Below are 27,919 nucleotides of genomic sequence, written 5' to 3' on the forward strand. Positions count from 1 at the left end.
TCGCTGGCTTTGCGAGGCACATGGTTGCCGACTCATCCTCCCTGGTGAGGAGCCACCAGGTTCACAGCCTTCCTGACCCGACCCCCCCAGAGGAACACTCAGGGGTCAGCCGGTCAAAGTGTTGGGTGAGCGCCGGGAGTCTGCCAGCTTGGCCAGATCCCAGGAACTTCTTTTAAAGTAAACAACCCGGACGGGTGAAAGCAGGCGGTCGTTGACTTATGACCACAAGGGGGGGGGGGTTCCGTGGTGTTCGCTAAGCGAGTCGCGTCTGATTTTTATTACCCCTTTTTTTTGCCACGGTTGCTAAGTGAATCACTGCCATTGTTAACTGAATCGCAGGGTCGTGAAGCGAATCCAACTTCCCCTGTCGACTTTATTTGTTGCAGGCCAGCTGGGAAGTTTGCAAAGTTGCAGACGGGTGATTTTGGGATTTATTTTATTTATTTATTAGATTTGTATGCCGCCCCTCTCTGAAGACTCGTTGCAACTCTGGTAAAACAGAGGTTCCCAAGCCTTAGTTGCAAGATCAGTGAAACACAGATGGCTTGGATGACAAAACCCATCGTTCCCCATCGGCAGGGACATTGCCACGGCAGTCGTGGTCCTGCAGGATCAGAGTTAAAGTCTAGCACAGGGGTCTCTGACCTTGGCGACTTTTAAGGTCTGTGGACTTCGATTCCCAGAGTTCAGATTTCTGGAATTCTGGAAACAGAGGTGCACAAGCCTTAAAGTCAGCAAAGTTGGAGATCCCTGGTTTCTACCACATCTGTTTGCTTCTAGCAGAGGCAAATGAGCGGTTTTTTGAGGACGTCAATGGCTCTTCTGGACCAGGATGAAATCCGTGAGAAGAAAGCAAATCCAGAAAACCGGGGGGGGGGGGAGAGCAGAATGTTAACAGCCGTGCAATATTTTCCCCTCCACTTACGCAAAGGGACATAACTCAAGGATCCGGGGGTCTAAAATTACTGGTTACATAAAGGAGTCCCTTATGTAACCCAGCACATGGTTTTCATACAGACAAAATACTTGTAAACAGACGAGAAAAGTGTCCGTTGTGGCTTCATTATTTGGTTTGGTTTCATGAGAACAAAGAAGAAAGAAAAATAAGTTAGGAAATCTTAGCAGATCTTACGGAGCGCAGCTAAGCCTTCGACGTACCACAGTTCGCTTACTGACCATTTGAAAGAAGCCAGGTTCACTTAACAACGGTGAGACTAACTCCAGAAATGATTCACTTAACAACTGTGGCAAAAATGCTTGTAAAATTCACAGTGGTGGTCTTGTTTAGCATCGGAGATTTTGGCCTCACCTGGACTACCTGTATGCAAATACTTCCTCATTTGTTTTTATTTATTTATTTATTCTTTGTCCAATATACAATACATATGGAAGAGAATAGACATTAAGTAATATATATAACGATAGAAAGTAAAAAGAAGTAGATGGGAGGGAGAGAATATATATGATATAAGAGATAAGGAGAGAATATATATAGATATAGATATATAGATATAGATAAGGAGAGAATACATATGACATATGAGATAAGGAAAGACAATTGGACAGGGGACGATAGGCACATCAGTGCACTTATGTACGCCCCTTACTGGCCTCTTAGGAACCTGGAGAGGTCAATCGTGGAGAGTCTAAGGGAGAAGTGTTGGGGGTTGGGAGTTGACACTATTGAGTCTGGTAATGAGTTCCACGCTTCGACAACTCGATTGTTGAAATCATATTTTTTACAGTCAAGTTTGGAGTGGTTAATATTAAGTTTGAATCTGTTGTGTGCTCTTGTGTTGTTGCGGTTGAAGCTGAAGTAGTCGTTGACTGGAAGGACGTTGCAGCATATGATCTTGTGGGCAATACTTAAATCTTGTTTTAGGCGCCGCAGTTCTAAGCTTTCAAGACCCAGGATAGATAGTCTATTTTCGTAGGATATTCTGTTTCGAGTGGAGGAGTGAAGGGCTCTTCTGGTGAAATATCTTTGGACCTTTTCGAGAGTGTTGATGTCTGAGATGTTGTGTGGTTTAATTCTCCCCTCCCACAGAGTTATTGTAACCTCTGAGTTACAGCAGAGGCAACCGATCCAGGGAGCTTTTATTGGTGGCGGATTTCTGTTAAAATGTTATAGGGTTTAATATGATAACAGATCTACAACTCGATCACGATTGGTCCAAATTTTATTATGTTATTTTATTGTCCTACATGTAGACTGCTGACAGTTTATCTTTGACACACATGGCTGTGCAAATAGTGGGTGATGACTCTTTCCATTTTTCCGAAGTTGCTCACGCTGAGTAATCTTTTATATCCCTGCAGCGTATAAAAACGGTTTCTTCTAATCTGCCCATTGTCTACTTTAGAATACAGTCTACAGATAATGCCTGGTTAAGGACAGGTGGGTACGACTCATCCAACCGTGTTTTCATTTTAAATCCCCGATTCCCTCGGGATTCTGACAGTTTAATGCCCATTTATTGCAACAGATCTCTGAAATCTATGAGGTTTTTGGAGGCTTTGGGACTAGCGATGCTGAACCTGAGAATCCGCAGGTGACGAAAACAAAATGCAAAACAGGATTTCCCAATCTTGGCAATATTAAGAGGTGTGGATGGTGCCAGGCTAAGGGTCTTTGCCATCCTATCTCTGCAGACATTGAGGAAAATAAAGCAGAAGTCCACCAGGAAGAAGGGACTCTACCTGTTGGACTTCTGCAGACCTTGAAATATAACATCTGGCTGGAATGCCAGAGTCCACAGCTGTGGAGGAGCAGCGTCTCCAGATGTTGGTGCCCTGGCAGGGAACGAGGGGTGTTGTAGTCTATACTTCCCCCTGGAGTGTGCAGGTGGTATCCTCTAGGTGTTAAGTGTCCTGGCAGTGGATAAGGGATGTTGTAGTCCACACCTCTGGCAAAAAATGCCTTTGCACTGGGCTGGCTCCTTTCAATGTATTTGGTCTAGGAAGAAAGTAGGGAATGGGGAACTCTGGCAGGGGATGAGGGATGTTGTAGTCTCCCAAACTGGAAGACTGGAGTCATCAGTTGGTGCCCTCCAAACGTCCTGGCAGGGGACGAGGGAGGTTGTAGTCTATACCTCTGGAATCTGCAGGTGGTATCCTCCATGCGTTAAGTGTCCTGGCACGGGATAAGGGAGGTTGTAGTCCCCCTCACTGGAACACTGGAGTCCCCAGTTGGTGCCCTGTCCTATAAATGTCCTGGCAGGGGATAAGGGATGTTGTAGTCCACACCTCTGGAGGACCGGAGTGATATTGCATCACCTGTGGATGCCCCGGCACGGAATGAGGGATGTTGTAGTCTCCCTCACTGGAAGACTGGAGTGTCCTGGCAGGGGATGGAGGTTGTAGTCCACACCCTGTGGGAGACTCCAGATGTGGGCGGCCGCAGCTGTTCCCACCCCTGCTTAGGGCTGGGTGGGTTCCCTCCGGATGGGGCTGATGGGACCTGTTGCCCAGCACACCTGGAGGCCCCAGCTGTTGCCTCACACCTACACCCCTCCTCCCCCTATGTACAAAATTTACCTCAGCCCGCAGCCGCAACGTGCTCCAGGCTGACGCAACCGCCCCCCCTCCTGACCACGCCCCCTCCCCTTCCCGCTTCTTTTCCCTCCCCGGGGTCCCGCCTTCCTCCCACCCCCCGTTTGACTGCGGGCTCAGCCAATCCCAGACCTCCGACGCACTCCTCCCCCTTCCCCGCCGGCTGCGGAGGTTATAAAAGGGGGCGCAGGGGCGTGCGGGACTAGCAGAACGCCGCGCCGCTTAGACGGGACGGAGCTACTCGCCAGCCGCGCGAGCCCACGTGCGCCCCAGCCGAGCTTCTGTGCGTCTTCTTTTGCCGGAGCGATGACGGCCACCAAGAGCGCTTCCAACGGGGACATCCCGGGGGCGGCGAGGAAGCCGGGCGGGCGCTGCGTGCGGGCGCGGGGCTGCCTGCGGGCCAACCTGCTGGTGCTCCTGACGGTGGCCGGCGTGGTGGCCGGGGTGGCGCTGGGGCTGGCGGTGCGGCGTCCGAGGGGGCTGACCGCGGCCGAGGTGCAGCTCTTCTCCTTCCCGGGGGAGCTGCTGCTGCGGCTGCTGAAGATGATCATCCTGCCGCTGGTGGTCTGCAGCCTGGTGGGCGGCGCGGCCAGCCTCGACCCGGCCGTGCTGGGCCGCCTGGGCGGGTGGGCCATGCTCTTCTTCCTGCTGACCACGCTGCTGGCCTCGGCCCTCGGCGTCGCCCTCGCCTTCGCCATCCAGCCCGGCGCCGGCGCCGCCAACCCCAGCCTGGACAAGTACGGCGCCGCCCAGGGGCTGCAGGCGAAGCAGGTGGTCGACTCCTTCCTCGACCTGGTCAGGTGAGCGCGCCGCACAGGGGGGTCATTCGAAGCCTGCCGGACTTCAACTCCCAGCATTCCCCACCCTGCAAAACATGGAGCCTGGCGGACTTCAAAGCGGGCTGGGGAACCCTGGGAATTGAAGTCCACCAGGCTTCAAGTTCTGCTGCCTCGAGAATGCTGGGAGTTGAAATCCGCTAGGGCATTCTGGGAATCAAAGTCTTTTGCCAGCTGGGGAACTCTGGGAGTTGAAGTCCACTTTGCTGGTTGGGGGATGCTGGGAGTTGGAGCCCACCAGGCTTTACTGGCTTAGGGGATTTTGGCAATTGAAACCCACCGAGCTGAGGGATTCTGGGAATTGAAGTCCACTAGGCTTAAATAGCATTTAGACTTGTACACCGCTTCCCAGTGCTTTCCAGCCCCCTCTAAGCGGTTTAGAGCAGTGTTTCCCAACCTTGGCAACTTGAAGATATCTGGACTTCAACTCCCAGAAGTCTTGGAGTTGAAGTCCAAATATCTTCAGGTTGGGAAACCCTGGTTTAGAGAGCCAGCCTTTTGCCCCCAACCATCTGGGTCCTCATTTGACCCACCTCAGAAGGACAGAAGGCTGAGTCAACCTTGAGTATATGGAGTTTCAATCTGCCAAACTGCTGGCAGCGCGTGGTCAGCCATCAGTACCAAGGCTCTTAAAGTTGCCATGGCTGGAGACCCGCTGTTTTAGATCCCCCCCTAGACACCATCATCACCTTCAGGGGTGGTTTTCCAAAAGGTAAGTGCACGATGGTGAACATTTTGCTTCTCATCCAAGAAGCATCTTTAGTTCGTGAAAAGAAACGACATGTTTTTAAAAAAAAACCCATGAAAGAAAGTCCAGTTGCCTTTTGGAGAAGAACCTTAGGACCACGACCTGGATGATTGACAGCCTGCATGGACGGACATCGTTGAGGCTTCCCAGATATTGAGGAGTTGCAAACATCTGGGTTGGGGGAGAGAGGAAAGATGGCTCCCCCAATGTTAAGGGAGTCCTCCTCGCGTCCTTCTGTGTTGTGGCCAAGTTCTCCGGTAGCCGATTCTCCCTCTGACCCCCAAAGTGGTTGTGTCGATCAGTGTTTCCCAACCTTGGCAAGTTGAAGATATCTGGACTTCACTGGTGCAGATGATGGTGTGCATGTGTGAATGAGCCTTTGTGTGAAAATAAAACCCAGGTCCAGTGCAGAGGGCACTTTGCCTTGGGAGCTCAGCTAGTGATCCCTCCTGCAACGTATGGCCAAAAAGTCCGAATCGAGAGGCCACGTTTGAAGTGAGCCACGTAACGGAGCTGTGGGACTTCCCCTGTTGTATCTGTATCCGGGCTCCGTGGCTCGTTCTCAGTCCCTTTTCTGCAGAAGAAAAACATCAGGCACCCAGCCCTCCCCATCTGGACCCAGGAGAGAGTTGCATCATCAGGCTGGATTCTGTTAGTCGGAGATGGAGTCCCGGTCCACTAACTAACCACAAAGGGCAGAGCCCTTTGGCTAGCAGGGAGGGGGGCTATCCCCAGAGGGCTGGTGCTTGGTCCCACCCCTCCCTCCCTTTTCTCCCCCCTCCCCATCAGCTCCACCCGCTCCTGTCATTGAAATGTTGACATTTTCCAGGATGCAAAATTAGAAAGAGACCCTGAGATCCTGGTTTCCTGGAGAACTTGGTTTCCCGGGGCATCCTGGGTTCTCCTTAAAAGGTCACTGATCGTAGTCTGTTGCCCCCCCCCCCTTACTCACATCCAGGCATGGTACAGAATGTTCCCCGAAGGCCCCGCCCCAACAGGCTTTTTCGTAATCGACGTGGCTTCTGACGAGATATTTGGGGTGGGAGAGAGACGTAAGAGGGAAGCCAGTGGATCGCTTGTGGGATCCCGTCTTGCAGCCTCGAGCCTGCCCTGTCCTCCCCCCCCCTCCATCTGTTGCCTTGAAAGATCCTTTTGAGGGAGGGGTGGGCAGGCACAGAGCCGGGGGGCGTCTTCTGACCAACTGTGGCTCTAAGCCAGCTTGTCCTGGTTTCCTCCTGCCCTGGAGGGTTAAATCCATTTTCTGTTAAATTTCCAGCATTCCTGTTGCAATAGAGCAATTATTGCTTAAAGAAGAAGAAGAAGAAAAAACCCACTTTTTACCAAATTTCCAGTAATTCTCCCCAAGTTTGGGAAGCTCTGTTGTAACAGCTGCTTGCATATCTCACTGGTTACAAAAACCCTGAGAGCAGATAGACTGACCTTGAATCTTGGTTTATTTCAAAGTTATCCCACTGGTTGTGTATTTCTCCGGCTCAGTCCTGGTGGGTTTCCAAGAAAGGGACGACCAGACCTTTCCATAAATGTTTTGCCTTTTGAATTGTGGTTATTTTTTAATAGTTTGTATGCTTCTCAATCTTAAATGAGGCTGATCTTCAAGCTGATTTTTTATTGCCTGCCTGACCGAGAGGGATGGTTAAGAATTATAAAACAATAAAATGAGACTAGACAGATGTTTGAACATTTCATATATTTTTCCCCAGGGCCATCTTAATGGTACGGGAAGATTCCGCATAATGGAGTTTGCTTTTTTGCATTTGAGTTTTTTTAAGCCAGAGTTTCTTGAAGTTGCTCTTTGAAGATGGGTGAGGAATTCTGGGACTAGAATAAAATGGAATAGAATAATAAATGAATAATAAAAGAAAGAATAGAACAGGACAGAATTCTTTACTGGCCAAGTGTGATTGGATATACAAGGAATTTGTCTTTGGTGCATATGCTCTCAAAGTACATTAAAGAAAATATAGATTTGTCAAGAATCATGAGGTCCACCAATTAATGATTGTCGTGGGGGTCAAGTGAGCAATCAGGAAATAATATTAATAAATATTTTGAGGATACAAGCAACAAGTTACAGCCATAAGTGGGAGGAGATGGGTGATAGGAATGATGAGAAAAAAACTGGTAGAAGTCCACCCATCTTCAAGCGGAGAATTTCAAGAAACATTTTTCTGGATTCCGTGTTGTCAACAAAGGTAGCCAAGCAGCCGGTGCCAACGAGACGCTTGGCAATCCCTCCAGGCAGAAAAAAAAATACACCTACCAGGTGTGGGTGAGGACTTACACATCTCCCAGCAAAATTTTAAACCCTGGTGTTTGTTGTGAGAGATACCAGGACTTGCAGCTTTTCCCGGACTCCAATCTTCCCTTCAAGCGTCTTGGAAAATTGCTGTAAAAACCCATTTAACAATCAGCAATTTTCCCCAAAACCACACGGTTTGCAAATCGCCTCTCGCTTGGATCATCCACCAGGTGTGTCTGGAACAGCTTTGCCCTTGGGATGGAAAGATACGAATTCCCAGAATTCCCTAGCCACCTGAGGATTCTGGGAGAATGATTTAGAAGACCCTTTTTCCAATTTTCTCCAGAGCTTCTGACGAATAAAAGTGAAGGCAGCTGTTGAAGTCCACACACCTTAGTTTGCAAAATGCCAGCGAGGCTAAACCTTGGTGGGGGGAAAACGTCATCCTTTTTAGAGTTCAGGGCGTTGAGATTTCGCTTCTCTGCCTTAATAATCCAGAGTTCGAAGTGGAAATTATTTGCACACGTCTAGCTTTTGCAATTCAGGTTCCCCTCCCCCCCTGTTTAAATAATACCTTCAATAATAATGCTTTTGTACTGTGATATAATGGCAGTGATATAATATGGCTTGAACTGACCAGCCTTCCGTCCTTAAGAATTATCTCTTCTTCTTTTTTAACTGACTCAACTCTGGTCATTGCAAATATTTTCTTTTTTCTTTTTAAGTCCAGGAGAAGGAATTCTACATACTCCCACCTACTCGGTCCCCTTCCCTTTAGACCAGTGATTTTCAACCTTTTTTGAGCTGCGGCACATTTTTTACATTTACGAAAACCCTGGGGCACATTGAGTGAGGGGAGCAGCGGCTAAAAAAAGTTTGGACAAAAAAATTATCTCTCTCTTCCTCCCTTTCGCTCTATTTCTCTCTCCCTCTTTCTCTCCCTTCCTCTTTCTTTTTCTCTTTCCATCCCTCTTTCTTTCTCTTCCTTTCTCTCTTTTTTTCTGTCCTTCTCTCTCTCTCTCTCCCTCCCTCCCTCCCTCCCTCCCTCTATGTCTTTCTCTCTCTCTCCTTCCCTCCCTCTTTCTCTCTCTCTCTTGCTGTCTTTTTCTTGTTCTCTTTCTCTTGCTTTCTCTCTCTCTCTCTCTTCCTTTCTTTCTCTCTCTGAGCTTCGCGGCACACCTGACCATGTCTTGTTGAAAAACACTGCTTTAGACAACGCAAGACCACGAGACCCAGACAGAACGCAGAATTTCCAAGTTTAGCATGATGGAAAATGTGATTTATAAATCTCCCGTGATGACTTTGCTGCAGAGAGAGGAAACAGCTTTTTAAAAATAGTGAGCGACGAGAAGATTTAGCTAAAGGGACGATTGATTCCTTCAATGGAATCTTTCACATGCAATAGATTCTTTTTTTCCTGTTTGTGACCGGGTTTTTTTTGCCGGTGGGCGTTGCAAGGGGTTGTGTCACCAGCCAAATCTGATGCAACATTTCCCTGTTGTTGAGTTTCTTTTGCCGGTGGGGAAAAGACCTTTACCGCTTCTTCCCGAAAACCTGCCTTAAAAAAAGATCTCGTTTATGATGAGGGTTATTTCACGGCTGAAAAGCAAATAGTTTCAGATTTCCACACATTTTTTTCAGTAAAGGGCCATGGATTGCATTGAGTCAGCTGGGGAGCTTTGGGAGAAAGGCAGATAGTGTTTATTGATGGGGAGGGGACAAAAACTTAAGGAAGGGAAGAAAGATGTTCACGCTTGAATTGTTTGTTTTTAAAAAAAAAAAGATTTTTGCAGTTTTTGAGAGAAGAACTTTGGGTTTGTTTAAGGGAGTCGTTCCTTTTTTTATTGGGTTTTATTTATTTATTATTTATTTATTAATCAGATTTGTATGCCGCCCCTCTCCGCAGACTCGGGGCGGCTAACAGCAATAATAATACAACATAATCTAATATTTAAGTTAATTTAAAAAACCCCAATTTAGAAACCAATCATACATACTAGCATACCATGCATACATTTTATAAGCCTAGGGGGAGGGAAAGTCTCAATTCCCCCATGCCTGACGACAGAGGTGGATTTTAAGGAGCTTACAAAAGGCTAGGAGGGTGGGGGCAACTCTGATATCTGAGGGGGAGTTGGTTCCAAAGGGTTGGGGCCGCCACAGAGAAGGCTCTTCCCCTGGGTCCCGCCAACTGACATTGTTTAGTCGACGGGACCCGGAGAAGACCCACTCTGTGGGACCTAACTGGTCACTGGGATTCATGCGGCAGAAGGCGGTCCTGGAGATATTGGTTCTACCCCAATTTTTAATGATTATTTTTTTGCAGTGCTGGTTTTAAGCATAACGAAAACCAAAGACCTTTTTATGGAATTGGCTCTCTCCAAAGCACTTGGCAGTGTTTTTGTTGTTTGCAGAATGAATGTGAGTTGTGATGCTTTTTCCGGCGAAAGGAAGTTTACAGAGACCTTCAAATTAAAATTAAAAATGTAAAAGTTTCAGGCTAAATTGATGAAATATACGTTGCACCATCACAACAACACACGCTCTACCTTTCTGTATTGCCACGGCAATGTCACATGTGGGTGCATCAGGAGCATAGTTTCAGTCGTGCATGTTGGTCCTATGTCCCCTCTATGTAGATTCCTCTAGTGCTGTGGACAAATGGTTTTTAGTGGAAACCAGTGTTTCCCAACTTTGGCAACTTGAAGATATCTGGACTTCAACTCCCAGAATTCCCCAGCCACCATTCGCCTCTGGAGACCCCACCTACAAAAAGAGACGGGTCAAATTGAACGGGTCCAAAGAGGGGCTATAAAAATGGTGGGAGGTCTTAAGCATCAAACTTATCAGGAAAGGCTTCCTGGACTCCATCTGTGGAGTCTGGAGGACAGAAGGGAGAGGGGGGACTGAGATGATTCTTGGTTTACAAGTTACCAGCATCCAACTTGCCCTCTTGGTAAGACGGTAAATAGACTTTAAATCCTTGCAGACCAGGATATAAGCTAAAGTGTTGTTTACACACACACAGGCACATCCGGAAGAGCTAAACATAAAAGTGAATGGCCAGCAATTCCGGCAAAGGACTGGCCTTCGTGATGGCTTTACATAGTCCGGGAATTTTACAGGTTTGGGGAGGAGGCAAGCGCCCCATGGCTGGAGGTCAGCACGACCCCCAGATCCAAGCTATGCACTCCATAGTCAACCCTCTTGTCGAAGCCGGTGTGTAGGTGGGCAGCCCGTGTACGGATGAGGGGTCTTCATTAGCCCAGTCGGGGGTGGGGGCTTGCTCCCAAGACGTTTCATGGCCCAACTGGGTAACATCATCAGCACTAGAAGGAGAAGGAGGTTTGCAGAATGGAGGAAGAGGATGACGATAACTACGGGGCCCTTGGTGCTCTCGGCACCTGGTTGGTTTGTTGCAGAGGTTTCATGAACCAACTAAATATCCCCGATGCTAGAAGTGCAAACCTCACTACCGTATAGCACTGATGATATTATCTAGTTGGGTGATAAAATGTCTGCAAGAAAGAAGTCGAGCTCAGAAAGCGCCAAGGACCCCTCCGTCCAACACATAGAAACCTAGAAGATTGACGGCAGAAAAAGGCCTCCTGGTCCATCTAATCTGCCCTTCTACTATTTCCTTCCTTGTTTCTCTCTCCTCCCTCTCTTTTCTTTCCTCTTCCTTCCTTCCTTCCTTCCTTCCTTCTTTGCAGCCTTCCTCTGAGTCTCTCTTTCTCTCTCTTCCTAAACAGAAACATAGAAATATAGAAGATTGACAGCAGAAAAAGACCTCATGGTCCAATTAGTCTGCCCTTCTACTATTTCCTGTATTTTATCTTAGGATGGATATATGTTTATCCCAGGCATGTTTAAATTCAGTGACTGGATTTACCAACCATGTCTGCTGGAAGTTTGTTCCAATCGTCTACTACTCTTTCCGTAAAATAATATTTTCTCATGTTGCTTTTGTTCTTTCCTCCAACTAACTTCAGATTGTGCCCCCTTGTTTTGGTGTTCACTTTCCTATTGAAAACACTTCCCTCCTGAACCTTATTTAACCCTTTCACATATTTAAATGTTTCAATCGTGTCCCCCTACCGATATTTCTCCACGGCTTAGCCGTTTGGTATCTACGACCGCGATTGCAAGTTACAGGGAAAGGTCAGGGAAATATCAGGGAATTTCAAAATATTCCCCCCCCCCTCGGACACCCTGGATATAGCTCCATGTGCCATCTGTAGCACCCGTGCCATAGGTTCTCCATCACAGGTGTAGCCCTCCTCCAACAGACGTTTGGACTAGAGGGCCTTCAACAACGTTTCCAACCCTATGATTCTATGTCCTGTGACGGTGTCTCCAAACTTTGCGCCTTTAAGACTCATGGACTGCAACTCCCAAAATTCCCCAGCCGGCCACGGGATTCTGGGAGTTTGGGAATCTACACGTCTTAAAGACGCCAAGTTGGGAGAGCCGTGTTCTAATCCAATGTTCTCCAGAACCTCCTTTGGTGGTACACCGTGTTCCTTTTGGAAAGAGAGCAGCCAGCTGGTTATTTTCAGCTTTGGGGCAATGAGGGTTTGATCTTAGGTTGTCTCTCCCCGGTGGCGTCACGTCCAGAACTGGACGAAGGAGAGGAGGCAAAAGGGACGTGAGCATGACATGATGCGATTGGGCAGCAATCCAATCTTGACCCGCAGCGTTTAACTCTGTGACACCTGATCCCAGCCCAGCGGTCTATTCTTGGTGAAGCTATGCTCCTGGGACTGGACGGCCAGCTAGCATGTCGGCTCCTGGGTTGACGCGCTCACCCGAAATGGACAAGGGGACGACAGGTGGGGAGGCAGGAAAAACTACGGTTGCACAAGGCCAACCGTGGAGGGGGAGCAGCTGCGAGCTATGGGGGCTAAAAGCGGTGGGGGTGGGGGTGGTTGTTGACCTCTGGGACATCAGGAGCCAGAGGGAGGGGGTGGCATGGGCACCCCACTCTCTGGACCCTCAATAGGAGGGAGTCTTTGCAGCTCAGGGTTGAGTCATGGGGTCCTTGGTCCTCTGACTGGGCACTTGGCTTAGGTTTCATTTGTTAACCAGGTTACACGATAGTTCTGAATTTCTTGGGTTGGATTTGAGTTCTTTGTGGCTCTGATCCAACTGGGGAGAATCTCAACGTCTCTTATGCAATGGGGTTTCTTAACATTGGCAGCTTTTAAGCAGTGTGGACTTCAACTCCCAGAATTCCCCAGCCATAAGGGCAGGTCTATGTGTTTGTGTGTATTGAATGTATATATCCTGTCCATATCACAAACTGAGCAGCATGTAAATTAAGAATGGCACATTCTCACAGATGTCTGCTTATCTCTTCTCTTATCCAGGAACATCTTCCCTTCCAACTTGGTCACTGCTGCATTCCGATCGGTGAGTCTTTCCTTCCTTCCTTCCTTCCTTCCTTCCTTCCTTCCTTCCTTCCTTCCTTCCTTCCTTCCTTCCTTCCTTCCTCTTTCTTTCTATCCATTATTTCTCTCTCTTCCTTTCTTTCTTCCTTCCTTCTTTCCTTCATTCATATCTTTCTATCATTATTTCTCCCCCTTTCTTTCTTTCTTTCTTTCTTTCTTTTTCTTTCTCTCTCCTCTCTCTTTCTCTCTCTTTTCCTTCATTCCTATCTATCATTATTTCTCCCCCTTTCTTTTTCTTTCTCTCTCTCTTTCTCTCTCCTTTCCTTCCTTCCTATCTTTCTATCATTATTTTTCTTTCTCTCTCTTTCTCTCTCCCTCTTTTCTTCCTTCCTATCTATCATTATTTTTCTTTCTTTCTTTTTCTTTCTCTCCTCTCTCTGTCTGTCTCCTTCCTTCCTTCCTTCCTATCTTTCTATCATTATTTTTCTTTCTCTCTCTTTCTCTCTCCCTCTTTTCTTCCTTTCCTCCCCCCCTTCTTTCCTCCCTCCCTCCCTGCAACTTGGAGGAACTGAATTTGGAGTTTTATTTAGATATTGCTATGGTTTTATATGGTGATGTTGTAAACTGCCCAGCAAAGTCCCTTGGGTGAGATTGGAGACACGTAACCTGTAACTGAATAAATTAAAAATAATAAAATTACCTGGCAGCCCAGGGTCGTGTGAAAGAGGAGAGAAGAGAAGAGGGCTCTGGGGCGGAAGATCTCGGGCAGCAGCTGCCTTGATATTCTGGGGCTGGGATGGACAACAAGAAATATCCTGTTATTTGAGCCGATCCCGTTCAGACGTTCTTTGGAAAGGGATTAAAATTGGGGGCTGTGTCACCACATCTTACAGCAGCATCGCAGGCTGCCTCTGTGACCCTGGGTGACTTCCTGAACCCTCGGCCTTTTCTGAAGAAGAGGGTTGTCTGGTAGTATGAGCCAGAGGTTCCCCAAACCCTCTTCTGCAGAAAGAGTGGGAGGGTGAGGAACAAACTGATTTCAGCCATCAAGAATTTGCTTTCCATATTTAGAGGTCACTCATTTCCCTGATGGAGCAGCTTGGCGGTAGACGAATAGTCATAACAACAGCTATACAGTTTTTTAAAAAGTCACAATGAAAAATAAGAGTTAAAAATTAAATTTAAATTCAAAATGCATCCAGAGATGAGGATTTCCCAGCCCTGCTGTTTGGAGGGAGAATCGCCCATCTGTGTCTCTCCTATCTATCTATCATCCCTCCACCCATTCATTCACTCATTCTCTCATTTATTCATGCATCGATCCTTTACTTTCCTTCCTTCCTATCTTTTTATCATCCTTCCTTCGTCTGTCTGTCTGTCTGTCTCATCTTCTATCTATCAATCATATCTATCTATCTATCATATCTATCTACCTACCTACCTACCTGATTTATCTGTCGCTCATCCTGTCTAGAATTCAAGACAGGAAAAAGCGCAGAGTTTCTTCTTTGACGGAGGGTGGGTGGGTGGGTGAGCTATTTCATTCCCCCCACCCTCTCAAAAACTCTTGCTCAAGACCTCTCGTCTTGCCTAACCGTTTCAAACATCTGGCAACTTAATCCTTTGTTTTTTTGGTACACAGGTCAGAGAATCAAGTTTAGCTTAATTTTTAATAGCTCTGTTAAATTAAAAGGCCAATTTTTGGACCCCGGATGGACTTTTTGCTGAGTTTATTAACTGTTTTGTCCTGGCGTTAACTTCTCATTTATTGGTGACGCAAACACGTGGTTTTTTGAGCGAGAAATCTAATTTTGCTTTTTTGTGAAAGGCAGAAAACGCAAATGATCTATCTCTTTTTCTTCCTCCTTCCATCCTGGAAGCCCATGTAGAGTGGCAAAATGAGATTAGTTGGGGGAAAGCTTTTGTTCCTGTAAACTCCACGCCTGAATCAACAAACACAACTTTGCTCAAAGGAGTGGCTTCTTTATTTTTATTTTTTTAATCCAGATATTGTGTGATTTGGGCCTCCAGCCCTGGGGCATATTGGGTCTTGTGAGGGCATGTGGTTCCCCAGGAAAAATCTCCCCGTTCATAATATAGTTACTGGGCTGTGTCTCTCAAATCCTGTTTCCTGGAGAAAACAGCAAAACCAAGAAAAAATATATTGTATTTTTCCTTCTTAGTACTCAACCGGTTACATAGAAAAGAAGAACGACACGGAAGCAATGGTGAATGAAACCCAATCCATGAACGAGACAGTCTTGAAGGTAAAACATGAAATAAATAAGAATCATATGTCGCTTAAGGCGGGGGTAGGCAAAGTGGGCTCTTCCATGACATAGAAACCTAGAAACATCGAAGATGGACGGCAGAAAAAGACCTCCTGGTCCATCTCGTCTGCCTTTCTACTATTTCCTATATTTTATTTTAGGATGGATCTATGTTTATCCCAGGCGTGTTTAAATTCAGTGACTGTGGATTGACCAACCACGTCTGCTGGGGGGTTTGTTCCAAGCATCTACTCCTCTTTCAGTCAAATAATATTTTCTCACGATTTTGAATTGGGTTGCACGAGCAGGTTCAGAGATATTTGTCAAGAATCAGAATAGAGTAGAGTAGAATAGTAGAGTAGATTAATAGAGTAGTAGATTAGAGTAATAGACTAGAGTAATAGAATAGACTTGGCCAAGTGACTGGACACACAAGGAAATTGTCTTTGGTGCATAAACTCTCAGTGTACATAAAAGAACATAAGAAGCTAAGCAGAGCCATGCTGAATCAGGCCAAAGCCCATCGAGTCCAGCATTCTGTGTCCCACAGTGGCCCACCAATTGTCCATGGGGATCTTGAGCAGAAAGAGAAGGCAAGACCCTCCCTTTCCCTGGACCCCCAACAAATAGGACCCAAAAACCCCTGCCTGCCTCAACCAACATAGAGGCGGCACATGGACATCCGTTTCAATAACCATTGATACACTCGGCATCCATGAATCTGTCTAATCCTGTCTTGAAGCTCTCCAGGCTGACAGCTGTCACGACCTCTTCTGGAAGGGAATTCCACCAACCAAGGACCCACTTCTGGGGGGTGAAGAAATATTTCCCTTTGTTTGTCCTCACTTTCTCACCTGTGAGAAACACCTCGTCCTAGTATTGTGCGATAGAGAAAATAATTTCTCTCTATCCACCTTTTCTATCCCATGCATGATTTTTATACCCTTCAATCAAGTCCCCCCTTCAACGCCCTCTTTCAAGGCTGCAGAGACCGAGGCCTTGCAACCTGGTTTCACAAGGGAGGGGCTCCATTTCCATGATCATTCCTTTTGCCCTTTTTTGCACCTTTTCCAATTCCATTATATCCTTCTTGAGGACTAGAACTGTACAGAGTGCTCCAAATAATAATAAAGAAAAGAGACATTTGTCAAGAATCATGATGTACAACGCAATAATTGGCCTAGGGTCATAGGTCATTGTTCCCCACCCCGTCTGATCTTCGAGCTGTGCTGATGGTTTTCTCTCTCTCTCTCCCGCAACCAGACGCCGGTGGGCGAGGAGGTGGAAGGCATGAACATCCTCGGCCTGGTGGTCTTCGCCATCGTCTTCGGGATCGCCCTGAGGAAGCTCGGGCCCGAAGGGGAGAACCTGATCAAGTTCTTCAACTCCTTCAATGAAGCCACCATGATCCTGGTCTCTTGGATTATGTGGTAAGGATGCTGCTCGTACGGTCCTTCTTCCAAGGCCACAGAAAGTGTCCGTCAAAGCCTCCTTTCGAGGCCCTGGATTCTTGGTTTGGGATCTTTTCCTGTTCGAATCCAGGTACAGTGTTCCCTTGCTTTTTGCAGGGGATGCGTTCCGAGACCACCCACGAAAGTCGAATTTCCGCAAAGTACAGATGCGGAAGTAAATATACTATTTTTGGTTATAGACAGTATCACAAGCCTTCCCTTAACACTTTCAACCCCTAAATTGCAATTTCCCATTCCCTTAGCAACCATTTAGATTATTACTCACCATGTTTATTTATTAAAGTTTATTAAAAAAAATATTTATTAAAGGCAGACGAAAGTTTGGCGATGACCTATGACGTCATTGGGTGGGAAAAACCGTGGTATAGGGAAAAAACCCGCAAAGTATTTTTTAATTAATATTTTTGAAAAACTGTGGTATAGCCGTTTCGCCAAGTTCGAACCCGTGAAAATCGAGGGACCACTGTAATTCCAGTGCTGGTTGACTCAGGGTGTCCAGCAAACCCAGAAAACAGGAAAATCGGGGAATTATCAGGGAAATCAGCGGTTTGGGAAATATCAGGAAATTATCAAGGAATTTGTGAAAAAACGGAGTAAACCAGGGGGAAAAACAAACTTAAAATGTTTAAAAGTCAGGGGAAAATTATGTTAAAAAAAGAACGGATTGTGCTGCCTGGCGGAGTCAAGCAAAAATGAGCACAACTGTGGCAAGAACTTGCTTCCTCAGCCACCGATATTTCTCCAGGGCTTGGCCGTTTGGTATGACGTCATCTATGACCACGGCCTTAACTAGATCGCAAGTTACAGGGAAATGTCCTGGAATTTCAAACTGCTTTCCCCCTGGACCCCCTGTCTCTAGCTGGGCTGACCGGCTCTTCTCCTTGCCAGGTATGCCCCCTTGGGTATCATGTTTCTGGTGGCCGGCAAGATTGTGGAGATGGACGACGTGGTGCTTCTCTTCACCAGCCTGGGCAAATACATCTGCTGCTGCCTGGTGGGCCACGCCATCCACGGGCTGCTGGTTCTGCCGGGCATCTACTTCCTCTGCACCCGCCGGAACCCCTACCGCTTCCTGTGGGGCATCTTCACCCCCTTGGCCACCGCCTTCGGGACCTCCTCCAGGTATGCGGAAGGGCAGGAGGTGGGTGGGAGGGATGGAGGAGATGGATGCGGGTGGTCCACAAGAAAATGTGGGTGGTCCATGGAGAAATCTTGGCCCCTGGGCCAGATACGGCCGAGAGCAATTAATCCAGTCCAGGAAGAAGAAAGGAGAGGAGAGGAAAGAAGAGGAAAGGAAAGATAAGGAAAGAAGGAAAGGAAAAGGAAAGAAGGAGAGGAAATGAAAAGGGGAGGAGAGGAAAGGAAAAGGAAAGGAGAGGAAAGAAAAGGAGAGAAAAGGAAAGGAAAGAAGGAGAGGAAATGAAAAGGGGAGGAGAGGAAAGGAAAGAAGGAGAGGAAAGAAGAGGAAAGGAAAAGGAAAGAAGGAGAGGAAAGAAAAGGAGAGAAAAGGAAAGGAAAGAAGGAGAGGAAATGAAAAGGGGAGGAGAGGAAAGGAAAGAAGGAAAGGAGAGGAAAGGAAAGATAAGAAAAGGAGAGGAAATGAAAAGGGGAGGAAAGGAAAGAAGGAGAGGAAAGAAGAGGAAAAGAAAAGGAAAGATGAGGAAAGAAAAGAAAGTTAAGGAGAGGAAGGAAAAGAGGAAAGGGAGAGGAAAGAAGACGAAAGGAAGAAAGGAAAGGAAAAGGAGAGGAGAGGAAAGAAGGGGAAAGGAAAAAAGGAAAGAAGGAAGAGGAAAGGAAAGAAGGACCCAGGTGGTGCCCAGGTTAAAGTAGGAGAAGAGCACAGGATCCGCTCTCCTGGATGGATGCAGGGAATCCCAGGGGTGGGTTGGGTGGCTCAGTGAGCAGATTACGGGGAGGGGCCCCTTCAGACCCCCCACGGAACGTCTCCGGAGGCCTTTGGTGGCCCATCCCATCTCTGTGGCATCCTCTCCCCCCCACAGCTCGGCCACGTTGCCCCTGATGATGAAGTGCGTCGAGGAGAACAACGGCGTCTCCAAGCACATCAGCCGCTTCATCCTGCCCATCGGGGCCACCGTCAACATGGACGGGGCCGCCCTCTTCCAGTGCGTGGCTGCCGTCTTCATCGCCCAGCTCAACAACGTCCCGCTCAACTTCATCCAGGTCATCACCATCCTGTGAGTATCGAGGCTCCTGGCTAGATCTGCCTGGCTTGAAGCCTGGGAGGGAGACGCCCTCAGCTGCTTTCGGTTCAAAACGATCAAAAAAGAGGAAGAGCGTGAATGGTACGACGGACGTATCAGTGCCCCCCCCCCCCCATTTTAATTCCAATTAATGTTAAAACTACATAGAAACATAGAAGTCTGACGGCAGAAAAAGACCTCATGGTCCATCTAGTCTGCCCTTATACTATTTCCTGTATTTTATCTTAGGGTGGATCTGTGTTTATCCCAGGCAGGTTTCAATTCAGTCACTCTGAATTTATCAACCACATCTGCTGGAAGTTTGTTCCAAGGATCTGCTACTCTTTCTGTCAAATAATATTTTCTCACATTGCCTTTGATCTTTCCCCCAACTAACTTCAGATTGTGTCCCCTTGTTCTTGGGTTCACTTTCCTATTAAAAACTCTTCCCTCCTGGACCTTATTTAACCCTTTAACATATTTAAATGTTTCGAGAGTTTGTTTTTGTAAGATCTTGCTGCCTTCTTGACCATGTTCATCCAAGATGAGATGTCAAAATTGGTCCAGAACAGTGTTTCTTGACCACGGCAGATTTAAGATATGTGGACTTCAACTCCCAGAATTCCCCAGCCATCTTAAAGCTGCCCAGAATAAGAATCACTGCTTTAACCCGTCACAAAAAATCTTTATTCATGACTCGAACCCAATCAGGGATGATTCAATCAACATGGTTAGAAACAAACCATGGTTATAAGCTTGCAGAAATGTTAAGGAGTACACAGAACCCTTGAGGTTTCAAGGACATGCGCAGAGGAAAATGTGGGTTTATCCAGGAGACATGAGTAATCTTGCAAAACAGATACATTAAAGTTCAATTAGTGTTCACTTTAGAAATACCACAGTCAAGTTAAACAGTCCAGTCATACACATTCAAGTCAGTCAGTATCTTTCAATACAGTAATAATATTTATTTATTTATTTATTTATTCGATTTTTATGCCGCCCTTCTCCTTAGACTCAGGGTGGCTATTACAAGCCTGACTTTGTCCTACATATCAGGCATAGATTACAGCTTACAAATACATCAAACTATCATCGAATACACAGAACTTACTACATCAGCCACAGTGAATCAGCAGAAAGAAGAGAGACCGAATCATGCTTTCTGGCTCCCTCTGATGGCCATTTGCAACACTGCCCCTTAAAGCTATAGTACTTCAATACATACAAACATTCAATGTTAGCTGGTTTATATATTGCAAACCCAACTGTCTTACTAACAGATTACTAGCAAGAAACAAGCCCTGGTGTCCCTCTGCTCCTGTTTAAAATTGTCCATGTCTTGTGACATCTCCCAACCTTACAATATTCTTGAAAATTTAACAAGAAGAGACTGTAGAACCGTAGACAATCAAATGGGCCATCTATAAATTTAATAAAATTTATTTATTTATTTGATTTGATTTGATTTGATTTGATTTGATTTGATTTGATTTGTATGCCACCGGGGTGGCTAACAGCAATAATAAGACAGCGTACAATAATCATCCAATACTAAAAACGATTAAAAACCCATTAATATAAAAACCAAACATACATACATACATACCATGCATAAAATTGTAAAGGCCTAGGGGGAAAGAGGATCTCAGTTCCCCCATGCCTGGCGGCAGAGGTGGATTTTAAGTAGCTTACGAAAGGCAAGGAGGATGGGGGCAATTCTAATCTCTGGGGGGGAGTTGGTTCCAGAGGGCCGGGGCCGCCACAGAAAAGGCTCTTCCCCTGGGTCCCGCCAAGCAGCATTGTTTAGTTTAAATATAAATATAAATGATATAAATGTAATAAAATATAATAAAACCACTCTATAAATGATTGGGGAGGTTGGAGCCGCCCTTCCACAGAACCCGGGCGAGGTTCCACGAGATGAGTCTGATATTAAAATTTTTCACAGGCTGTAATTTTGCCTGCGGGAACGGAGTCATGAGGATGCCCCAGAAACAAAGGAGAAATTCATGCGTAGAGGTCACTTCAGGACACGTGGGGATGGGGAGGAAGACACGTTTCGCCTGCCCCCCCCCCCCCCCCCCCCAAGATAAAATAAGTTCTTGGAACAAAAGTCTTTAATGAGAGATACTGAAAACAGGCCAGATCTGGAGACATTCAAGGTTGGAGCCTCAAAGGCTAAAACTTGGTGGGGGGAAAAATGTCCCAACTAGACAAAAGGTGGCCGCCCAGTTAAAATTAAACATTATTTATTTTTCTGCTCCTGCAGAACGGGCTCTTCCAGCCTCTTGCAAAGGCTGCTGCCAATGTCTTCCACACCTGGTGCTAAGCCCACCTCCCCAAATGGCAAACTCTCGGACCTGAACTCAAAAAGATTATTTATTTATTTATTAAATTTGTATGCCGCCCCTCTCCGCAGACTCGGGGTGGCTCACAGCAGTGATAGAAACAATGTACAATACAAATCTAATAATACGAAGTTAAAAACCCATAATTTAAAAAAAAACATGCACACAACACACCAAACATAAATTATATAGGCCTGGGGAAGATATTTCAATTCCCCCATGCCTGACGGCAGAGGTGGGTTTTGAGAAGTTTACGAAAGGCAAGGAGGGTGGGGGCAATTCTGATCTCTGGGGGGAGTTGGTTCCAGAGGGCCGGGGCCGCCACAGAGAAGGCTCTTCCCCTGGGTCCCGCCAAATGACATTGTTCAGTCGACGGGACCCGGAGAAGGCCAACTCTGTGGGACCTGACCGGTCGCTGGGATTCGTGCAGCAGAAGGCGGTCCCGGAGATACTCTGGTCCGATGCCATGAAGGGCTTTATAGGTCATAACCAACACTTTGAATTGTGACCGGAAACTGATCGGCAACCAATGCAGACTGCGGAGTGTTGGTGTAACGTGGGCATATTTGGGAAAGCCCATGATTGCTCTCACAGCTGCATTCTGCACGATCTGGAGTTTCCGAACACTTTTCAAAGGTAGCCCCATGTAGAGAGCGTTACAGTAGTCGAGCCTCGAGGTGATGAGGGCATGAGTGACTGTGAGCAGTGACTCCCGGTCCAGATAGGGCTGTAGCTGGTGCACCAGGCGAACCTGGGCCTTTCCTTTATTAGGAATGCCGGCAAAAAGTCCCCGCTCCCACACTATTCCAAGGGTGTCCATCCCAAATTGTACAGCTAAAAGTTTATATTATACTGCTCAAAAAAATAAATAAAGGGAACAGTCAAAGAACCCATCCTAGATCTGAATGAATGAAATATTCTCCTTAAATACCTTTTTCTGCACAAAGTTGACTGTGCACAAGAGCAGGTGAAATTGATTGTCCATCAGTCTTGCTTCCAAAGTGGACAGTTTGATTTCACAGAAGTTTGATTTACTTGGAGTTATATTGTGTTGTTTAAGTGTTCCCTTTATTTTTTTGAGCAGTGTATCTTCTTCTCTTGGAAGAAGAAGGTGTGAGGTTAGGGGGTCGGTAGGGGTGGTAAACACCAGCCAAAGGCTTTGGTACAGCCAGGGTCTCTAACCCAGTGTTTCCCAACCTTGGCAACTGGAAGATATTTGGACTTCAACTCCCAGAATTCCCCAGCCAGCAAGTTGAAGTCCAGATATCTTCCAGTTGCCAAGGTTGGGAAACACTGACATATATATTTGAGTATATGATTTATAAGTCAAAGTACACACTTATATATATGAAAGAGGGGGGGGGACCTTTATTCTTCTTATTACAAATAATTCTGGGAGTTGAAGTCCAGATATCTTCAAGTTCAAAAGATCAAAAGCAACGTGAGAAAATATTATTTCACTGAAAGAGTCGTAGATGCTTGGAACAAACTTCCAGCAGACGTGGTTGGTAAATCCACAGGAACTGCATTTAAACATGCCTGGGATAAACATAGATCCATCCTAAGATAAAATACAGGAAATAGTAGAAGGGCAGACTAGATGGACCATGAGGTCTTTTTCTGCCATCAATCTTCTAGGTTTCTATGTGTTGGACGGAGGGGTCCTTGGCGCTTTCTGAGCTCGTCTTCTAGGTTTCTATGTTTCTAAGTTGCCAAGGTTGGGAAACACTGCTCTAAACCAGCTTCTCTTCCCCTTCTTGGTTTCGATCACAGCATCACGGCGACCGCATCCAGCGTGGGAGCAGCTGGGATCCCTGCGGGAGGGGTCCTCACCCTCGCCATCATCCTGGAGGCCATCAGCCTGCCCACCAAAGACATCTCACTCATCCTGGCGGTGGATTGGCTGGTGTAAGTACAGGGGCTCCAGCAAACCTGGAAATCAGGGAAATCGGCGGTTCAGGAAATATCAGGGAATTCGTGAAAAAAACGGAACAACTCTGGGGAAAAGCAAACTGCATTAAAATGTTTAAAAGTCAGGGAAAAATTATTTTTTTTAAAAAACTGGACCGCGCTGCCTGGCAGAGTCGAGCAAAAATGAGCATAACTGTGGCCACCACTTGCTTCCTCTGCTACCGATATTTCACGGTATTAGCCATTTGGTATAATGTCGTCTATGACCGTGCCTTAACTAGATCACAAGTGTTTTTTTTTAAGAATAGAATAGAATTCTTTATTGGCCAAGTGTGATTGGACACACAAGAGATATGTCTGTGGTGCAGATGCTCTCAGTGGACATAAAAGAAAAAGAGACATTTGTCAAGAATCAGGAGGTACAACACTTAATGGTTGTCATAGGGGTCAAATAAGCAATGAAGAAACAATCAATATTAATAAAAATCTTAGGATACAAGCAACAAGTGACAGTCATACAGTCCTAAGTGGGAGGAAAAGGGTGATAGGAATGATGAGAAAAATATAGTAGAAATAGAAGTGCAGACTTAGTAAATCGGTTTCCGGTCACAATTCAAAGTGTTGGTAATGACCTTTAAAGCCCTAGATGGCATTGGGCCAGAATACATCCGGAACCGCCTCCTGCCGCACGAATCCCAGCGGCCGATAAGGTCCCACAGAGTTGGCCTTCTCCGGGTCCCGTCGACCAAACAATGTCGCTTGGCGGGCCCCAGGGGAAGAGCCTTCTCTGTGGCGGCCCCGGCCCTCTGGAACCAACTCCCCCCAGAGATTAGAACGGCCGCCACCCTCCTTGTCTTTCGCAAATTACTTAAGACCCACCTTTGTCGCCAGGCATGGGGGAGTTAAGTTATCCTTTCCCCTTAGGCTACTACAAGTTATGCATGGTATGTTTGTGTGTATGTTTGGTTTTTTAGAATAAGCGTTTTTTAGTTGTTTTTATTAATTGGATTGTTCGTGTTGTTTTACCACTGTTGTTAGCCGCCCGAGTCTGCAGAGAGGGGCGGCATACAAATCCAATAAATAATAATAATAATAATAATAATAATAATAATAATAATAATAATAATAAAGTTACAGGGAAATGTCAGGGAATTTCAAAATGCTCCCCCCCCCCGGGGGGGCTCCCTGTATTTTGCCTGCATTCTCACACCCTTTTTCCTCCTCCTCCTTTCGCAGAGACCGAACCTGCACTGTCCTGAACGTGGAGGGCGATGCCTTCGGTGCCGGGCTCCTCCAGGTCTACTCGGAGAAGAAAATAGACCAGGTGGGGATCGCCGATGACCTGTTGGAGGTGAAGACCGTGGCCGTGGAGGCCAGCAAGGCAGAGTTGATAGAGGAGGGGTCCCCGCTCATTAAGCAGAACGGCCCGGCCCATTTGGACGGTGACAAACCTTGCGAAAAAGAATCCGTCATGTGATCGATGGACTCGTCAGAGTCCAAGACAATTTAGGAGGAGATAACTCCTTTTTTTTTTTAATCCAAAAAGAAAAAGACCTTTAAAACTTTTATCCAAAAAAAGGAACTTGGAACATTTTTTTTTTCCAAAAAAGAACTTTTAAAAAGACATAATTTTGCTCCGTCTTCAAGATCAGAATTTCCAAAGTGACAGGAGATTGAATGATGGAGAGTTTTTCTACCGGGAATTTGTTAGAAACACAGCCCTCCCCCCCCCCCCCTTTCTTCCCACCGTTGCTCCTTCTGCAAACTTCACGCAGTTTGTACGTTTGGAAATTTCACTGCCAACAAACACTGGGATCATCCCTCCATTTATCCCCATTTTTTTTCTCCGTAGTTCTGGTGACGGTTTTTGAAATTCAGCAGCAAGAGAACGTCCACTGGGCCGATCCAGAAGTTTCTTTTGGATGACACTCAGTTAAAAAAGAAAAGGGGGAAAAATTCAGGGAACGAATCCACCTATCCAGATCGCTCGATCCTCCTTTTGTCGTTTTTCATGTGCAATTTTCTCTGCATTGATTTTTATATTTTGGACCAAGCCGGCAGAAAAGAGTCTTCAGTCTTATCATATATCCATCCCCCCCCCCCCCCCCCCTCTGTTTTCCTTCCATTCTTTACACGATGTTCTCTGGCCAGAAGGACGAGAAATGAACTAAATCTTTAACTCCGTTGATGTTTTTTTATTTTTTTTCCAAATCCAAAAAACTTGAATATTGTTTGCAAGGAGTAAATGCAGAAACTGTAGGGGAAGATATTTTTAAATGGCTATCTCTTATTTCCGCCTTGTTCACACTCCATATGCTGACACTGGGACCTACGGATGGACTTTCCACTGCCTTTCGACGTGGCCAATTCTGCTTTAACCGTCTTCCCCTCGGCCTTTTTATTTCTGTTAAATGATTGTCCTTTTGTTTTAGGATGGGAAGGGCTGATTTGCCACGTAATTTATTTCCGAAAGAAGGGACTGATCGTGTTTGGTTTCACAGCAAGAACACGGGAAAGGAAAGAGGTTCTGAGCACCCAAAGATTCCTGTGGTTCTTCGTAAATTTATATTCCAGGGTTTTGTTTCGCTTTTTGTGCCAAAACAGGTTGAAAGACTTTAAGCTTTGCTGTTAGGGGGTTGGCTGGCAGCCTCACACTCCGGTCTGCTTAGGTTTTGTGGCCAACTTTTACATATGTAGACGTAGCAAGATAGGAAAAGGGATGAAATAACAGGAAAAATTTAAAATTCCATAGAATGGGAGTTCACTCTTTCTCCAGTAGTTGTGTTTGTGGGGCAGTGTATCCCTTACACAGGAAGCTCTTGACTTAGCACAATGGAGCCCCAGATTTCCGTCACTAAGTGAGACAGCGATGAAATGAGTCCCCCCAACCCCCATGTTTTACGCCCTTTCCTGCCACAAATAAATATGTCAGTCAACCCGGTTGGTAAGCGAATCTGTCTTTCCCAATGACTGCGCTTGTCAGAAAGTCGCAAAAGATTACGCAACCCCAGGACACCGCAACCGGTTGTCAAACGTCTTGGGCTTTGATCATGCTGCAACGGTCATAAGTGTGAAAAATGCTTATGTCGGGGGCTTTTTCCGTGCCATGGTAACCTTTGAATATAAATGCAACAAATAAATAAATAGTCCAGGGGTCTGCAGCCTTAAATACTCTTAAACAGCCATTTGGACCCATTGCATAAAAGAAAACAGGGAGTCACAAAACCTGGGTGGGCGTGGCTAACTTGACATCACTCCCATCAAGTCACATGACACTCTCCCAGCCACACCTACCCAGGTTTTGCAGTTCCCTTTCTTTTTCTTTTGGAAATGGATCTTTCTCTCTTGTATCTGTTTCTCTCTTTTTCCCTTTCTTTCTTTCTTTCTTTCTTTCCTTTCATTTATTTTCCTCTCATTTTCTCCCTCCAGCTCTCTCGTTTCTCTCCATCTTCCCCTCCGTTTCTCTTTTTCCTCTCGTTCTCTCCTTCCATCATTTTCCCCATATCTCTTTATCCCTTTTCCTCTCATTTCCCCCCTTTTCCTCTCCCTCTTTCTTTTTCCTCTCTCTCTTCCTTCTCTCCTTTGTTCCCGTCTCTTTCATTCTGTCCCTCCAGCTCCTCTCTCGTTTCTCTGCCCCTCTTCACTCACTTGAGCAGGGTCTCCCTGCTGGTAACTTCCCGGTTCCGCCACAGTGGCCAGGGGGTCAACACACACACACCCAATCACACAGTTGTGCATGTTTTAAAGCCCTTTCTGTCCTCCCGGGCCCCACCCCCATCCCGTTCGTGTCAGTGAAGCCAGCAGAGGGCCCAAAGAGCTGCATGTAGCTCCAGAGCCGCAGATTGCCAACCCCCAGTACAGTCATTCAATGAAAAGCTGTAAGTTGAGGATTATTTGTAGTGTAATTGCAGAGGAAAACGGGCATTGCCTGGCACCCACAGAGTATAAAAGGCCTAGAGCGGAGGTCTCTGGCTGGAGAATTCTGGGAGTTGAAGTCCACAAGTCTTAAAAGTTGCCAAGTTTGGGGACCCCCTGGCCTAGAACCTCAAGAGCTAGGCAATGTAGAAATCCATGTAAATAAATAATTGGAGTCGATCTTTTGCATGGACAAAAAAATGGAAACATCTTGCAGCTCTTCCATGGAATCCAGATTTCTGAAGCTCCCTTCGAACAGTTTTTGTGGAAACGGGGTTCTGTGCGTGTCTATTGAATGTGTTTCCATTTTTTTGTCCACCCCCTGTATGTATGACAGCAGTCTCTGGGTGGTGCAATTTGGAAGGGTACCCCAAAAGCAAATGGACACTCGGCCAGGCCTTGGCAAGGGGCATTGGGCATGACAAGTTCTCTGAAACTTTGGGGCGATGAGTCTAGTTTGGGGATGCGCAGAAGAGGCCCTGCTATGTCGGACCTTCAGTGGGGAGAATTTTGGAGAAAAACAGGAGGATTTGCGTCCTGTTTTGTGAGCCCGCGATCTATGACTTAATTCAGTGTTAGTGTGTAAAACAAAAGTCCTTGTTTTGTACCTAGACAACCTGGGGCAATGTAGGTTTTTTTTTGCACCCACCCCAGGTGGATGGACACTCCATGTGCAACGGAGCAGGGACTGGTCAAACTGGTTTTTTTCTGGCCAACGAATAATGCATTTGCACACGGCACTCGGCTGGGCTTGACCGAAACAATTGCTTTGAAGAGGGTTGCCAGCCTCACACCGCACAATAAAAGTTGTATTTGGGATTTTTGCAAGCGTTGTGTCTTTTTCTCTTTATTTTTTTATTTTTTGCAAAAGAGGGAGGCCAGGCTGAGGGTGTGAGCAGGGGGTTTGCTATCACAGGACTCTGCCCATTCATGCTCAGATATTTTAACAAGACAGTAGCTATTGTGTGTTGCCTGCAGAATCACCCTCGCCAGCGCTTTTCGGAGGTTTCTGT

At 46.4% G+C, this 27,919-nt stretch overlaps 1 protein-coding gene and 1 long non-coding RNA gene across 2 annotated transcripts in view; one reads left to right on the forward strand and one right to left on the reverse strand.

Annotated features, from left to right (window-relative positions):
- Positions 1-27,919, reverse strand: part of LOC139174405 (uncharacterized) — a 177,322-nt gene that overhangs the window by 81,109 nt on the left and 68,294 nt on the right. The window lies entirely within an intron of this gene.
- Positions 3,762-27,734, forward strand: SLC1A5 (solute carrier family 1 member 5). The gene is made up of 8 exons (XM_070764486.1): positions 3,762-4,352; positions 12,766-12,808; positions 14,970-15,053; positions 16,320-16,486; positions 17,417-17,650; positions 18,529-18,723; positions 22,854-22,988; positions 24,228-27,734. Exons 1-8 carry the CDS (start codon positions 3,859-3,861, stop codon positions 24,466-24,468), a joined length of 1,593 nt encoding a protein of 530 aa, XP_070620587.1. The 5' UTR covers positions 3,762-3,858; the 3' UTR covers positions 24,469-27,734.

This window comes from Erythrolamprus reginae, chromosome 11 (genome assembly GCF_031021105.1).
Source record: "Erythrolamprus reginae isolate rEryReg1 chromosome 11, rEryReg1.hap1, whole genome shotgun sequence".
NCBI lineage: Eukaryota > Metazoa > Chordata > Lepidosauria > Squamata > Dipsadidae > Erythrolamprus > Erythrolamprus reginae.